Genomic DNA, 14,400 nt, shown 5'->3' on the forward strand with positions numbered 1-14,400 from the left:
GAGCCGATTAAGTCCAAGGTTAATTACCGACAGGGCCACTCAGGACGCAGGCTGGGGGTGGGGAGGTTCTGTACATAATTTACCTGACAAAAACCCCTTGGTATGTGTCTCTCTGCCGTTTTTAGCTAACACAGCTATCTTTTTTTGGTCTCTCAGTAACTATAATTTCCTTCCTGGAAACGGAAGTTACAGAGAAGGGCAGACCAACTCAATACAAGGCTGAGCATAAATTACCTGAAGGCAGAAAGGGCTATCTTATGAGGCAGTGAGTTCCACAGCCCTAGACTGGGCTTCCCTGGTAGATCAGATGGGAAAGCCTGCGATGCAGAGACCCAGGTTTGATCCCTGGGTTGGGAAGATCCTCTGGAGGAGGAAATGGCAACCCACTCCAGTATTCTTGCCTGGAGAATTGCATGGACAGAGGAGCATGACGGGCGACAGTCCATGCGGTTACAGAATTGGACACCACTGAGCAATTAGCACTTTCACTTTCACAGATACTCAAGCAAAGGCCGCAGAAGCCCTTTCCAGAGATGTTTCAGAGGAACCCGCACAGCTGTCTATTACATTGACTGCTCAACAAGCTCCATCTCTTCCAACCCTAAGATTGAATGATGTCGACTGTGCCATCAGTCCCCATATTCTGTAAACTTCATAGAATTCATCACCCAGTGAAACTCTTCGAAAAAAGGAAATAGAAGCACTGAGTCTATGTAAGCAGGGAAAAAAAAGACCTAAAATGGGACGATGAAGGGTGGAAAGGAAAAATCCTAGAAAATGCTTCCAAAGCAAAAATTGCTCAAGCAGAAATGATTTCAGCTTCCAAAGCTGAATATACAGCTGAATACCAACAAATCTTCTGTTTCTGGGATAATGGAAGGGACAGATAATCTGTTTGGACTTATGCTACAAGCATTCTTTTTTCTTTTCTTAAATTGTTTTATTTTTGGGTGTGCACTGGGTCTTTGTTGCTGCATGCAGGCTTTCTCCAGTTGTGGTGAGCAGGGGCCACTCTCCAGTTGCGGTGCTCGGGCTTCTCATTGCAGTGGCTTCTCTTGCTGCAGAGCAAGGGCTCGAGAGCGCAGACTCAGTAGTTGTTGGCGCATGGGCTCAGCTGCTCGGAGGCATGTGGGATCATCCAGGACCAGGACTGAAGCCTGTTACGAGTATCTCTAAGAATACTGCCATTACACAGGATGCTGGGGTGTCTAGAATGGAGGGGGTGCTCAGTGTCTGCTGAATGGGGAGCTCACGTCTGAAGATGGCTGTGACCTCAGCCCAACCAGGAAAAAACTTGGAACCGCCAGGTCAGAAAGGGGGCTCACCCTCCTATAGATGTGTCAGCTGGGCTGGGGAGATCTGGAAATTCTTTCAAACCCCGAGCTCTACTCAAGACCATAGACAATTCAACCAGCAAACATGGTACTTTCACTCCCTTGGCGGGGATGGGCCCCAGCGGCAGAGTCCATGTGACATGGGGAAATCAGTTCACACTCCCAACTATTAAAAATCTTTATTGTTAATTGTTTTCTCCAGCAGAAATATTGTAGAGATATGAACCCACAGCAACATTTTCACTTCTCTTCTTCAGGAGATGAGATAGGTCAGGGCCACTGTCATTACAAGAGGGAGGCCGTGAACTTGACAAGGAGAGGAACACACCTTTATGGGAGCCGCAAGTACTAGAAGAGGGGGTGGCCAGCAGCATCAGAACTGATGCCTGATGACAGATGTTACAACCCTGGGTGGTGGTGGGGTGACTGAACAAAAACTCACCTTTCCCCAGGTGGTCAGTCGAATTGCAGGCCACAGAGCTGGGAGTGAGAGAGTATGTGTGTGAATGTGTGTGTGTACATTCACATACATGTGTGTCCACACACTGCCCCTCCTGAAAGAAGATGTTCTTGGGCCCCGGTCAGGGTGCCCACAGTCCTTGTCCCCTGGGGGATCAATCGACTTTTCAGGCTAACGGTCAGCTGGCCAGTGCCGGGGGCCTGTGTGTGCAGGAGGACGTGGGTATCTAGGTTGTGACACTTGAGTCTTCCTCTGGGGCGAGGCTCAGAGGAAGCTCAGAGTGCACCATGAATAGACATGGGGCTCCCAGGCCCAGGCCCTGGACATACAGGCGTTTGGCTCCCATGCTCCATGACCGCCCTGAGCCCTGAGAAGGAGAAATCTGGCTCTGAGTGTCTTCTCCTGGCTCTGGGTCCCTGGGGCAAGAAGCAGGACTCAGCTGTCTTTGCCCTCCAAGGGTGGGGGTGTGGGGGGTAGGGGTGGAGACTTCCCCTCCCCAGCCCCACATCCTTCTCAACTCCTCACCCACACTCCCCTCCAGTGAGAGATGCAGGAAGCAGGACGGCCACCTTCAGGGGAGAAGGATGGCAGCTGGGAAGACCTGGGGTTCCTGCAGCCCTTCAAAGACCATTCAGTGCTTTATAGTGTGTTTCTGGGGGCCGGAGTGGAGGGCCAGCGTGGTGGGACTTGTTCAGTGAAGGCCCAGCCGGCTGTCCCAAAGGGCACTTTATAAATAAACAATGACACTGTTCCTTCCAAGCTGCCATGGGGAGACAGCCTTCCGAAGTGAAGGGCACAGCCGCGGATGAGAGGCCTCTGGGGGCTGGTCAGGACCCACTGCCCTGGCAGCACACACTGAGGGAGGAGCCTGGGGGCGATGGTGGGGGAGCGGGGTGGATGAAGCCAAAGGCCTCCTGGGCCTTGTAAGCCAAACTGAGGCCTTGGTGTGGGTTCTGGGCTCCCAGGCAGAGACCTCTGCTACGTTTTGGGGTCTTAGGGCTGAGAGCAGCTCCTGCCCAGATGAGATCTCAGGAAGTTGGCTACAGAGGGAACGATGACTGAAGGGAAAGAGGCTCCCTGCTCAATGAGGGCAGGCTGGAGAGGCCCGGACGGTGCAAGTGAGCGATTCCACCCTCACTGAGGGAGGCTGGCTGGTTGCCAACTCGTGGAAGTGATCCTGATGAATGGTCTCCTTTAGGCTCTGGGCTGCTCATTCAGGACAACCTTGGGGGCTCTGTTTTCCAGCTGTGGATCCTGCTTGGGGTCCTGAAGGGGGAGGTCCCCTTGCTGATGAAGCCAGGTGTGGTCATTAATGCAAATGCACTCTCCAGGTGGACTCCCCCCCCCACCTCACTGGAGAGGGCCTACCCACCACAGGGCTGGTGGGTGGCCCATGGTGGCAGAAGTCATGGGTGAGCCAATGGAAAACGAAACACACCTAAACCAGTAGAAGGCAAACACAAAACACATGAAAACAGCAGCAGGCTCTTTGTGTAATAAATATTGCAAAGCGCACTTGGTTTCTTTCTTTCTTTTTTTCAAGTCAAATATAACAACCAATGTCCCAAACCCTGTTTTCGACACTCAAAAGAGAGGAGCTGGTGTGATCAGCCTAACACCTGCAGCCAATCAAAAAAGAAAAAAAAAAAAAGGTTCCCATTAGCCAGCCAATCAAATCCTTTTCCAGTTTAAGCCGCCAATCGGACCTCCTCATGTTCCTAAAGAGTGACCCAAATAAAGCACCAGAGCTCGGAGAGCTTCTTGGGAAGCCATACACCCGAGGCGCGAATTTTTTTTCCTTTTTTTAAAATAATAGTCAGAAAATAAAAATAAAAAGGTTTCCATTGGTCAAGATTTAAAAATAAAAAGGTTTCTTCCTGCAGCCAATCATGAGTCCGTCCCTTTAAGCCAATCGTGACCACACCGTTGGTGTCTCCCCCGAGGATGCTGAGTGGCCGTGGGGTGGGGCAGGGTGGGGTGGGGTGGGGAGCCAAGGGGAGGGGAGATGACCCTCTGCCACTCAGCGGTGAGGTCCACACAGATCTCCTGGCCTTGGCCAGCTTCCAGGGTGTTCCACCGGGGTTGCAGCTACTGCCTCCGGTCCTCCGTCTCCGACCTGGAAAACGCCATCACTACGTCCTCCGCACCTGCAGACCGTGGGGAGAGAACCGCTGCTGGATGGGCCTCTGGTGCTGGGCTGCAGCCCCCATGAGGCGTCAGTCCTCCCAGGAGGGGTGCTTTCTGAGAACAAAGTGCTTCTTGGGAAGCCCACTGCCCCTCTTGAGCCTCCCCTACAGCCTGGCCAGGATTCACCAGCAACCCAGCTGCAGGGCCTGGGCAGCAGGTTGTCAGAGTGAAGCTTAGAGGCTCACTCTAGGCTACACCTCCAAGAGCGGGGAGCAGGACAAGAACCCAGGCTGCTGTTCTGAGCAGGGCTCTCTCTGCTGGTGACCCTTGCTCCAGGGTCACCACAGCCAGGGGCCCTTGGGAAATGCCCTCTTCCTTAAGACTCTGGCCTCCATCCTTTGGGAGGATCTCCCTCCTGATTTCTAGCAGTCATTCCTCTTTGTCCAAACCCCATCACCTGCTCAGAGCAGCACAGCCAGGCCCATTTCCAGCCTGGCTCCTACAGAGACAAATAATGGCCATAATCTTTCTATTGCTATTTTTCATGGTTGATTTGAGGATTCTGGTCCAGGGTCTCATGAAACCACTTCCTTTGTCTTGTTTTCCCTGAGACAGGCTCTGACTTGCAGCCAGAAAAGGCAGGAGGGAGGTGGGGGAAAGCCTGGAATGCTGACCTGCCTCCCCCGAAGCTGCTGGGGAGGAAGGACTGAGCACAGGCCCTGTGGGGCAGGTGAGGTCACCTGCAGGTCCCGCTCTGCCTCCTGTGCCTGGATCCTGCCCAGGCAGGAGTCTCTCCCCTTTTTTCCAAACCTAGGTTCTTGGTCATGCCCTGAACGTTAAAGAGCAGTCAATTGCCTGTAGCCCTTCAAACCTACTTCTGTTCTGCTGGAGGAATTCTCCCTGGGAGGGGAGGGTTGGAACAGCAACACAGGGGGTGTGGGGCCACTGAGCGGGCGGTGGGGGGCAGGGGGAGTGATGCCTGGTGGAGCTGCTGGCATGGGAAACTGGAGAGAGGGCAGGACTCCACCACCATCCACCCCCCAGGGCATGGCGTGGGTCAGCTCCTTCCAAGCTGCAGGGAGTTGCCACTTCCCAAGGCAGCTTCCTCCTGCCTCTTTCCTTAACTGTCCTGCCGGGAGGAGCGGAGGAGGAGGCACCCAACCCTGGTTCTGCAGGAGGAGGGCCCCTCCAGAAGGATGTCACATGACAGACAAGTGTCTGCAGTTTGGCACCAGAGCACCAAGGTGCCGCTGCCAAGGGGAGTCACTGTGCCGCACAACCCCACCTGACTTGATGTTCTGCTGCTACCAGCACAACCTCTATTCCCGCCAAGGGGAACAAGCTTCTAGAAAGGAGCTCGGATCATCCAACTTCTCTGGGCTCCTGTGCTTGGGAAGCCCTAGCAATCCTTCCCCTGTCTTCTCGGGAACATTCTGTACTCGCCTCGCTCCTCGGACCACGCAATATCACTGCGGGCAGAATTTTCCTAGCAACCACAGGATCCAAGATTACATCATACCCTGCATGGCAGCTGAGCCAGTTACCTAACAGATGCTGGCTTTTCCCGAGTGCCGACTCTCCAGCTCGCTAAGCAGGAGGGGGCTGGAGGGAGACTGGTAAAGGGGAGTTGTCAGCAAAAGAGGCAATGCACAGTGGCAGCCCACTCACTGCTTTCCTGTCCTGTCCTGTGGGCTTGCTTGCAGGGACCTTGGGCCTCTGTGCTGAGCTGCAGGCACAAAAATAGCACCAGCCATCCCAGGAGGGAAGAGTGAGTCTGCAGAGGGAATGGCCATCAGTTCCTTGGAGGAGCCCAGACGCAGGGGCTGCAGGATGAGTGTACCTGGGCTGCACTCTGAGAGATGGAGAAAGAAGTCACCTCCTCAAGGTCATTGAGGGACTCCAGCAACTCCCTAACAAGACATCTGCGCCAGGGCTGCTCCGCCAGCTGGTCGGCCCATCCCTGGCTGGGGCAGAGAGGGCCGGGGACCCACGGCTCCTGTTTACAGGGCCTCCCACCCTGCTGCTGGAGCCGGTGCATGAAGGGCCCAGAGGGCCACTGCCCACCCCAGCTCTGATCTGTTCCTAAAGGACTCATTGTTTTCCAGGGCTCACCACCAGGGACCTGCTTCCCTTTGGGGACCCAGAGCAGGGCAGGCTCTTCCAGAGCCTCCTCTGACCTTTCTTACACTGGTTGGCCTGGCATTCATCACTCGACAAGGGCCTGACCCTGCGGGCTGTGAGGCGAGGATGTGGCCCTTCCCCTTCCTCTTCTCCACGGAATTGGGGCCCATCACCCAGTGGAGAGTGAGCTGCTTAGTTCATTATTATGATTCAAGTTCTTCGAGCTTTAGAGCCAGGAGGGATCTCCAAAATTGACCCTCATAAGCCCTCCTTCTCCTTTGAGGCCAGACTATGGGGCCTTCCTTAGAGGCTCTGTCCTGGAAATGCAGGGCTCACAACAAGAAGATACTACAGAGAAGCCAGCAGGCCCAGCTCACCGCCTCTGGGCCATCAGCTAGGTTTACCATCTCATTTTACAGACGAGGCTGGTATATCTCATTGGTACCTTTGCCGACCCTGTCTGGACGTGGGCTCAAAGCTTCTATTTGTCCTTCCCCACCAGATGCAGTGAGTATGGGAGGGGAAAAGCTGATCGGTCTCTCCTGTTCCACACTCTCTGAGCCATTAAAGATAAAGAAAGCCAAAACCAGATGAAGACATCACAAGGAATGAGAACTACAGACCAGTATCTCTTATGAATACATATATTCACAACATCTATGGTATGCAAGAACACTCACAAAATACTAGCAAGCAACATATAAAAAGGATTATATACTCTGACCAAGTGACATTATCCCAGGAATGCAAGGTTGGCTCAATACCCCAAAATCACTTAATGTAATAACTCCTATCAATAGAAAAAAGAACAAAAACTATAACTATATAATCATACGAATAGACACAGAAAACACATCTGACAAAATTCAATACCCCTTCATGATAAAAAACACCCAACACACTAGGAATAAAAGGGAACTTCTTCAACCAGATAAAGGGCATCTACTAAAAAATCACAGCTATTATCATACTTAATGGTAAAGACTGAAAGCTCTCTCCCTTCAAGATTAGGAACAAGTAGACAAAATCCACTCTCACCACTTCTATTCAATACTATGTTTAAGGTTCTATCCAGGGCAATTTGACAAAAAAAAGAAATAAAAGCCATTCAAATTGGAAAGAAAGAAGTAAAACTGTATTTGTAGATGATATGGATCTCACATATAGGAAATCCAAGGAATCTACTGAAAGATTACTAGAACTAATAAGTTAAAGTCGCAGGATATAAGGTCAATATACCAAAAACCATTTGTATTTCTATAAACTAGGAATGAATAGTTTGAAAATGAAATTAAGAAAATAATTTCATTTACAGTAGCAGCAAAAATAATAAAATCCCTAGGAATAAATTTAACAAATGGAGTACAAACTTTGAACTCTAAAAAGAACAAAACATCAATGTCTAAAACATTACTAAGGACTTCTCTGGAGGCACAGTGGATAAGAATCTGCCTGCCAATGCGGGAACATGGGTTCGAGCCCTGGTCTGGGAAGATCCCACATGCTGTGCAGCAAATATGTCCGTGCATCTCAACCACCAAGCCCGAGCTCTAGAGCCCGAGAGCTGCGACTACTGAGCCCAAGGGCTGCAACCACTCAAGGCTGCGTGCCTGGAGCTCGTGCTCTCCAGCAGGAGAAACTGCTGCTCATCAGAACTAGAGAAACTTGCACACAGCAACCAAGACCCAGTGCAACCAAAAATAAATTAAAAAAAAAAAAAAACACAACAAAACACTGCTGGACGAAATTCAACAATTTCTATCAAACCCCAGCTGCCTTTCTTACAGAAATTGGCAACCTACTCCTAAAATTCATATGGGAATGCAAAGCATCCAGAATAGCCAAAATAATCTTGAAAAAAAAGAACAAGGTTGGACCCACACTTTTGAATTTTAAAACTTACTACAAAGCTACAGTAAACAAGTCTGGGTAGAACTGGCATAGATCAAGGGAACAGAATTGGGAATCCAGAAATAAACCCTTCCATTAGTGGTCAATTAAATTTTGACAAAGGTGCCAAGGGTTCAATTTGAAAGAACTGAACAAATGGTGCTGAGACAATTGGATATACTTACATGTAAAAGATGAAGCTGAACCCTTGTTTTGTGCCATACACAAAAATTAACTCAAAATGAAGCAGTGACCTAAATATTCTAAGAGCTGAAGTATAAAACTCTTAGAAGAAAACAGGAGTAAATCTTCATAGTCTTGGGTTAGAAAATGGTTTCTTAGATAAGACACCCAAGGCACCATTAACAAAAGGAAAAAATATATATATATATATAAGTTGGGCTTTATCAAGGTTAAAAGCTTTTATGCTTCAAAAAATACTATTAAAAAAAGTGAAGACAACCTACATAATGAGAGAAAATATTTGCAAATCTGGTAAGGGATTCATATCAAGAATATAAAAATAACACAATTCAATAATAATAAAAAGTTAAATGACTCAAATGTTTAAAATGGGCAAAGAATTCAAATAGATATTTTTCCAACGAAGATATGTGAATGGTCAACGTGTGCATGAAAAGATGCCCAATATCATCATTCGTTATGGAAATGCAAATAAAAACCACCAGGAGATATCGCTTCATAGCCACTGGCCAGCTGGAATCAAAAGACAGATGATAGCAAGCATTCAGGAGAAACTGGCACCCTTAGACACTGCTGGTGGAAGGTCAAACGGTGCAGCCCCCAAGCCTGCGTACCTGCAGCCTCCGCCACCTCAGGCGATGGCACCTCCAACTCCGGCGTCTTCCTGATTCCTTCTCTCTCACACACACTCCACATACAACACATCAGCCAGTCCTGCTGACTCTACTTTTAAAATGCATCCTGAACTCATCACCATTCCTCGACTGCCACCCTGGTCCAGGCCACCACTACCCCTCTCATTAGCCCCCTGCACCCTCTTTCCCTGGATCTCTCCACTCTAGCCCCTGACAATCCATTCTCCACACTGCAGTCAGAAGGAAGATAAAACCAGGAGTCAGCTCCTGCCGCTCCTCTGTTCAAAACTCTCCAAAGGTGGCTTATTGTACGATTTCTCATCACACTCAAGGGAAACTCCAAACTCACCCTGTAGCTGCAAGATCCAGTGCAATCAGGCCTCTGGCTGCCTCCTCCCCTCCTTCCATACGCCTCCTCCACCTTCACCCAGTTCCAGCCACAGGCGCTCCTGCCTGTCCTTCAGGCACAGGAACCTGAGCCTCAGGCCTTTGCACCTGCTCCTTCCCTGGCCTCAGTGCTCTTCCCAAGTCCATCTCACAGCTCTCACACTTCACGCCAGTCGGTGCACAGTAACCTCCCCTGGCTTTCCCTGACCTCGATGTCTAAAACAGCGACACAGGATGAATCGTTAGAGGTGAGGAGCTCAGAGAGATGAAACAACCTGGTGAATCAGAGACAGAGTGAAGACCCGGTACAGACTCGGAAGACCACGCACGCGGCACGACACGTGCTGTCGTTTTCTACGAGGACAAGGAAATAACCGGTCCTGCCCCAGTTACCCTGAGCACTGAGGCTGCTCCTGGCAGAGTGTGCACCCATATACCTGCCCCCACAAGAATGGAAGCAAGACCCAGGACTCGCAAAGCACACAGAAGCAGGCCTGGGGTGGATGCCCTAGAGTAAACTGAACGTGGAGTCCAGAAGGCCCACCCAGCAGGCGCCTGGCCAGACCCTGTCCCCTGCCTGGGCCCACTGCTCTGCCAGATGCCCCCCTAGTCCCATGGCTCGCCTGCTGTGGAGAGCGGGGCCAAGGCGCTGGGGAGGACGTAGCTCTCTGAACCAGAGCCGAGCACCCAGTGGGCCTTTCCGTCCCATGTTCCACTTCAGCTCTGCCTCTTTAATGGAGTCCAGTCAAGTGACTGGGGAGAGAAAAATGACAAACATTCAGGAGCTTAGAAAAGGGAAGCCGGCCCCCAGCTGGGGGCGGGAGACAGACAATGGGGTCACTGGTCTGTTTGCAAGCTCAGGGTGAATTCACACCAACAGAATCAAAAGCCCAGTACAGGCTCCACACACCAGCGCCACCCGCGGCCCCAGCCCGGCCTGGCTCTCTGAAGGGAACCAGCATGCTGCCATTGGGGAGCAGTTCTCTGCAGGGTGTGGGGCAGACCGGCAAGGAGCAGCCGGGTCTGGAGAAAGGCCCAGGGGTGAAAAAGAGCAGGAAAGAGGAACAGGGGAGATGACTGCAGCCCTGAAGCAACGGATGCCGGAAGGGCACGGAAGGCCTGTTTCTCAGACCCAGCAGGGGACATCCTAGTGGAAAACCCACCCCTTTCCAGGAGGCACAGACCCTCACTGGAGCAGGCCTAGTCCCAGGGCCCACAAGGACGGCTCCAGATACCACCCCTGACCCTCTCCAAGAGGGATCCTGCGGAGACAGAGAGACCAGGTGGTGGAAGGAATAGACAGAGCCTCCTGACTCCTGGGATGTGCTAACCGTGCAGTTCCAGCCTCCATCCAGCAAAGCGCTTGCTCTGCTGTGGCTCCCCTAAAGCCCAGCTCAGAGGAGGAGCCTGCGCTCACAGGAGGTGGGAACCCTGAGGGTAAACCCTCCCCAAGAAACTGACAGAAGGTGCAAGAGCCTGGGCTAGCTTCCAAGGCTGCCAGCCCCAGGGCCCCCAGTGCAGGACAGAGCCCTGTGCAGATGTCACCAGAGAAAAGGGGGGATGCCCAGCACCAGTATCTGCTATGGGTGGGGACACCCACACCCCCTGATCCAGGGTCATGGGCACCTCCAAGTCTGTCCCCCAGCTGCTCTGAAACCGCACACCCACCCCTGGCTGGAATCTCCCAGGACGACTTCTTTCTGAGCTGGGGATCTTGTGACCTCCTGACTTCTTCCTAATGAGGGCAAAGGACCGGGGCCTGGAAAACTCAGAAATAAAACCCCAACCCCCAGAGTCTCCCTGGAGGAGGAAATGGCAACCCACTCCAGTATTCTTGCCTAGAGAATCGCCATTGTCAGAGAAGCCTGGCGGGCTACAGTCCATGGGGCTGCTAAGAGTCAGACATGACTGAAGCTACTTAGTGCACATACACAGACTCCCAAGTCCAGCTGGAGGTTAACTTGGGCAAAGTTAACTTTGCAGAGGGAGCTAACTGGTAAAAGTTCTTCAAAACTGTCCAGGGAACCACAACTGCCAGGTCTGGGTCATCCTTCCATGCACACGGCCACAGGCTCCAAAGCATCCAGGGTGATCCCCGTTTCTGCTGTTTTCCCCTTCTCTGACCACGTCACTTGGGTTGTGGCATTCCCTCTCGGTCCCCTGAGGTCACTATCTTGCCATCCATGGCAACCAGCATCTGCTACTCAGCTACCTGGCTACCCCAAGCAGCACGGCTCAGCTACCTGCTCTGGGGAGATCAGCCAAGCAGCAAGGCTCCCTCATGGAAAAACAGGTCCAAGACACTCGTCCAAGGGCGAAGGTGTCCACCAGGCTGAGGCAGGGCCCCACCCTGGACTAGACTTCCCTGCACAGAGACCCAGACCTGCTGGGTGTCATGTGCTTCTCTGAGTAGCTGCAGCCCTGGAGCCCAGGGTTCTGTGCCTCTCAGCTCTGCTGCCCAAGTTCCCAGAGGATGACTTTTCCCCAGAGACAGCACGACACTGGTTGCCATGGGAATAGCACCCCAGATCCTCCACGGTCTCAGCAGCCAAGAGGGCTCCAGGCTTGGTGACACTTTCTGGGCTCTAAGCTGGCAACCATGTCACTGGGTTCCCTGGCTGCAAAAGGCGGGGCACATGGGCTTAGGTGCAAGGGGGCTCCTGAAGAGGCACTGGGCCTCCCGATAGGCCAACGCGGGCCTCCCCAGGCGTAGGCTCCTCAGGTGGATAGGGGTACCTGGGCCAGAGTCTGAACCCTGCCTAGTCCCTGCATATCCACCTCGGTTTCCTCATCTGCAAAACACACGTATCCTGTCCCCCCATTGGACTGACCCAGATAACATCTGCAGCATGAAACATCCCAAACAGCACCTGGTGGGGTCCCACTCTGGGGGTACCATTACACCTGCTCTGCTCTAGACCCAGGAACCCCAGGCCACCCACCCCTCCCGCACTCCACTGAGCCCAACACATACATCCTGCCTCTGGGGGTTGTTTTCCAAGGTATTGTTGTTCAGTCACTCAGTTGTGTCCTACTCTTTGCAACCCCATGGACTGCAGCATGCCAGGCTTGCCTGTCCATCACCAACTCCCAGAGTTTACTCAAACTCATGTCCATTGAGTCGGTGATGCCATCCAACCATCTCGCCCTCTGTCGTCCCCTTCTTCTCCTGCCTTCAATCTTTCCAGCATCAGGGTCTTTTTTCCAAGGTGAGGTGCCCCTTATCAAGTCTCTTGGCTCCTACGATGCAATGTCTCCTAGACTACAGAGAGTTGTGTGAAGGGACAGAATCTCCAGGGGAAGGGCCAGGTCTTCACCCAGAGTCCCAGCATATTCTCAAATTCTGGAGGGAATCACAACCACCTGGGGTCTTGCTTCAAATGCAGATGTCCAGGCCCACCTGGCAGATACGCTAATCCAGCAGGGCTGGGGTGGGGCCCAGGCATCTGCATTTTTTTAGTAAGTGCCCTCCATGATTCAGGTGCAGTGGTCTGTGGCCCACATTCTGAGAACTCAACGCTACAAACGGTCCCCACGCCTGAGCTGCTGTCCCTTCTCATCCAACCTTCTGTCCTGCTTCCACGCCATGTACTCCCAGCCCTCAGCAATCTGCCTGCTTCAGCCAGGATCCACAGATACTGTTTTGGGAAAAGTCACCACTGACATTAATTAGGAACCCTGGGGACCCTGATGGTAAGCCAGCTGATCCTCTCCTCCTTTCTGCGCTCCCCTGTGCCCCCTGCTGGCCATGGTGCTATGCTCACAGGGTTCCACATCCCCTCCCTCTGCCTGCTTTCCCTGGGGGGCCTCACCCACACCTAATCCCCAAATCTGCTCCCTCCTTACACCTGAGTTCTAACCTAACCCCTGCCTGCTCCTGGAGGATCCCACACACTGCCCACTTGGGGGGCCCCTGCCTGCCCCTCCACTGTAGCTGCTCAGTCCAGGAGCCCCGTCCACACAGCCTCGCCTCCAAGCCCGCCCCCACTTGCTCACAGGACACTGCTGTGACCTTCCGGGTGTCTCTCTGCCCCAGCATCTGCCCTGTGACCTTTCCCCATCGCTCACCCTAGATGGACAGCCACTGGCCTGGCCATCCCACCCCTCAGGTCCTGGTATCCCCCATGGCCTCATCTCCAGAATTTACCCTGTTCCGCGCCTGTTTGCCTTTCCAGTCACTTACCACCCACACTCGCCCCTTGGGGGACACTTGCCCCAGGCTGCGCAGGCTCCAGGACTCCCTCGGTCTGTGCCATCCTTCTCCTTGTCTGTCCACATGCACTCCTGCACACCCTTCAGCATTAGTCACTCAGTTGTGTCCAACTCTTTGGGACCCCATGGACTGTAGCCTGACAGACTCCTCTGTCCATGGAACTCTACAGGCAAGAATACTGCAGTAGGTAGCCTTTTCCTTCTCCAGGGGATCTTTCCAACCCAGGGATCAAACCCAGGTCTCTGGCATTGCAGGCAGACTCTTTACCATCTGAGTCACCAGTGAATCCTTCAAGACCCGGCAGACAGCACCTTTTCTCTGGGGCTTTCTAGGTGGGTTCCCTGCCGATGGGGTCAGTCATCCTGGGATCTGCACCGAGGTCTTTATGTGTTTACTCCTGTTTCCATCTACCTGGCTGCGCTGGCAGCTTGAGGCTGGGAGCCGTTGCCTGGCATCCAGATCAATGGGTGACTGTGGGCAGCAAAGAGCCATTGCTGACCCCAGGGGCCCTTGATGCTCTTCTCCAGGACAGAGGTCTGCCTCTTCCGGGGGTGTCAGGAGGAAGGTACAGAGGTGCACAGGGCTTGGAGGTCCCTGCTCTCAGCTCCACATAATAGCAGATGTCACGCCAGTGAAGGAGGGAAGGTCAAGGCAACCCTTCACAGGCCAGAGCCAGATGCTGAACAGAGCAACCAGCCTGCTCCTCAGCATGATCGTCACCCTGTCTTAAGCCTTTTTCTTTTTCTGTGATACAAATTATCTCCTACCAAGTCTTCCTGGTTGATTTTTTCAGTTGAATTCAATGTATATGAGATTTTTTTAGTTCACGTTTATCATTATTAGGTTACAAGTAATTCTCATGAAAGTGTTGATTAAACTTTAAAAAGATTAGCTTCCCACCCCACTGACTGGCATTCTCCTGGGGCCTGCCTGCAATTTCATCCAGACTTGGTTATTACCTGGAGGCCCTGGGAGAAGCCTGGGAGCCACATGTGGGCAGAGGGGGGTCCTGGCGCCTGGTCTGCACAG

At 52.5% G+C, this 14,400-nt stretch overlaps 1 protein-coding gene across 7 annotated transcripts in view; it reads right to left on the reverse strand.

Moving 5' to 3' along the window:
- Nucleotides 1-3,282: 3,282 nt before the first annotated feature.
- CTNNBIP1 (catenin beta interacting protein 1) overlaps nt 3,283-14,400 on the reverse strand; it is a 47,160-nt gene continuing 36,042 nt past the window's right edge. For 4 of the 7 annotated variants that reach the window (XM_070474258.1, XM_070474259.1, XM_070474260.1 and 1 more), the window contains 2 exons: nt 5,590-5,773; nt 3,283-3,941 (listed from right to left, as the gene is read on the reverse strand). In XM_070474258.1, coding sequence (XP_070330359.1) covers nt 3,815-3,941; nt 5,590-5,773 — 311 coding nt within the window. In that variant the 3' untranslated portion in view covers nt 3,283-3,814. The remainder of the gene's footprint in view (nt 3,942-5,589; nt 5,774-14,400) is intronic. The other 3 variants (XM_070474261.1, XM_020888222.2, XM_020887712.2) reach the window with 2 other exon arrangements.

Source organism: Odocoileus virginianus, chromosome 11 (assembly GCF_023699985.2).
Source record: "Odocoileus virginianus isolate 20LAN1187 ecotype Illinois chromosome 11, Ovbor_1.2, whole genome shotgun sequence".
NCBI classification, from domain to species: Eukaryota; Metazoa; Chordata; class Mammalia; order Artiodactyla; family Cervidae; genus Odocoileus; species Odocoileus virginianus.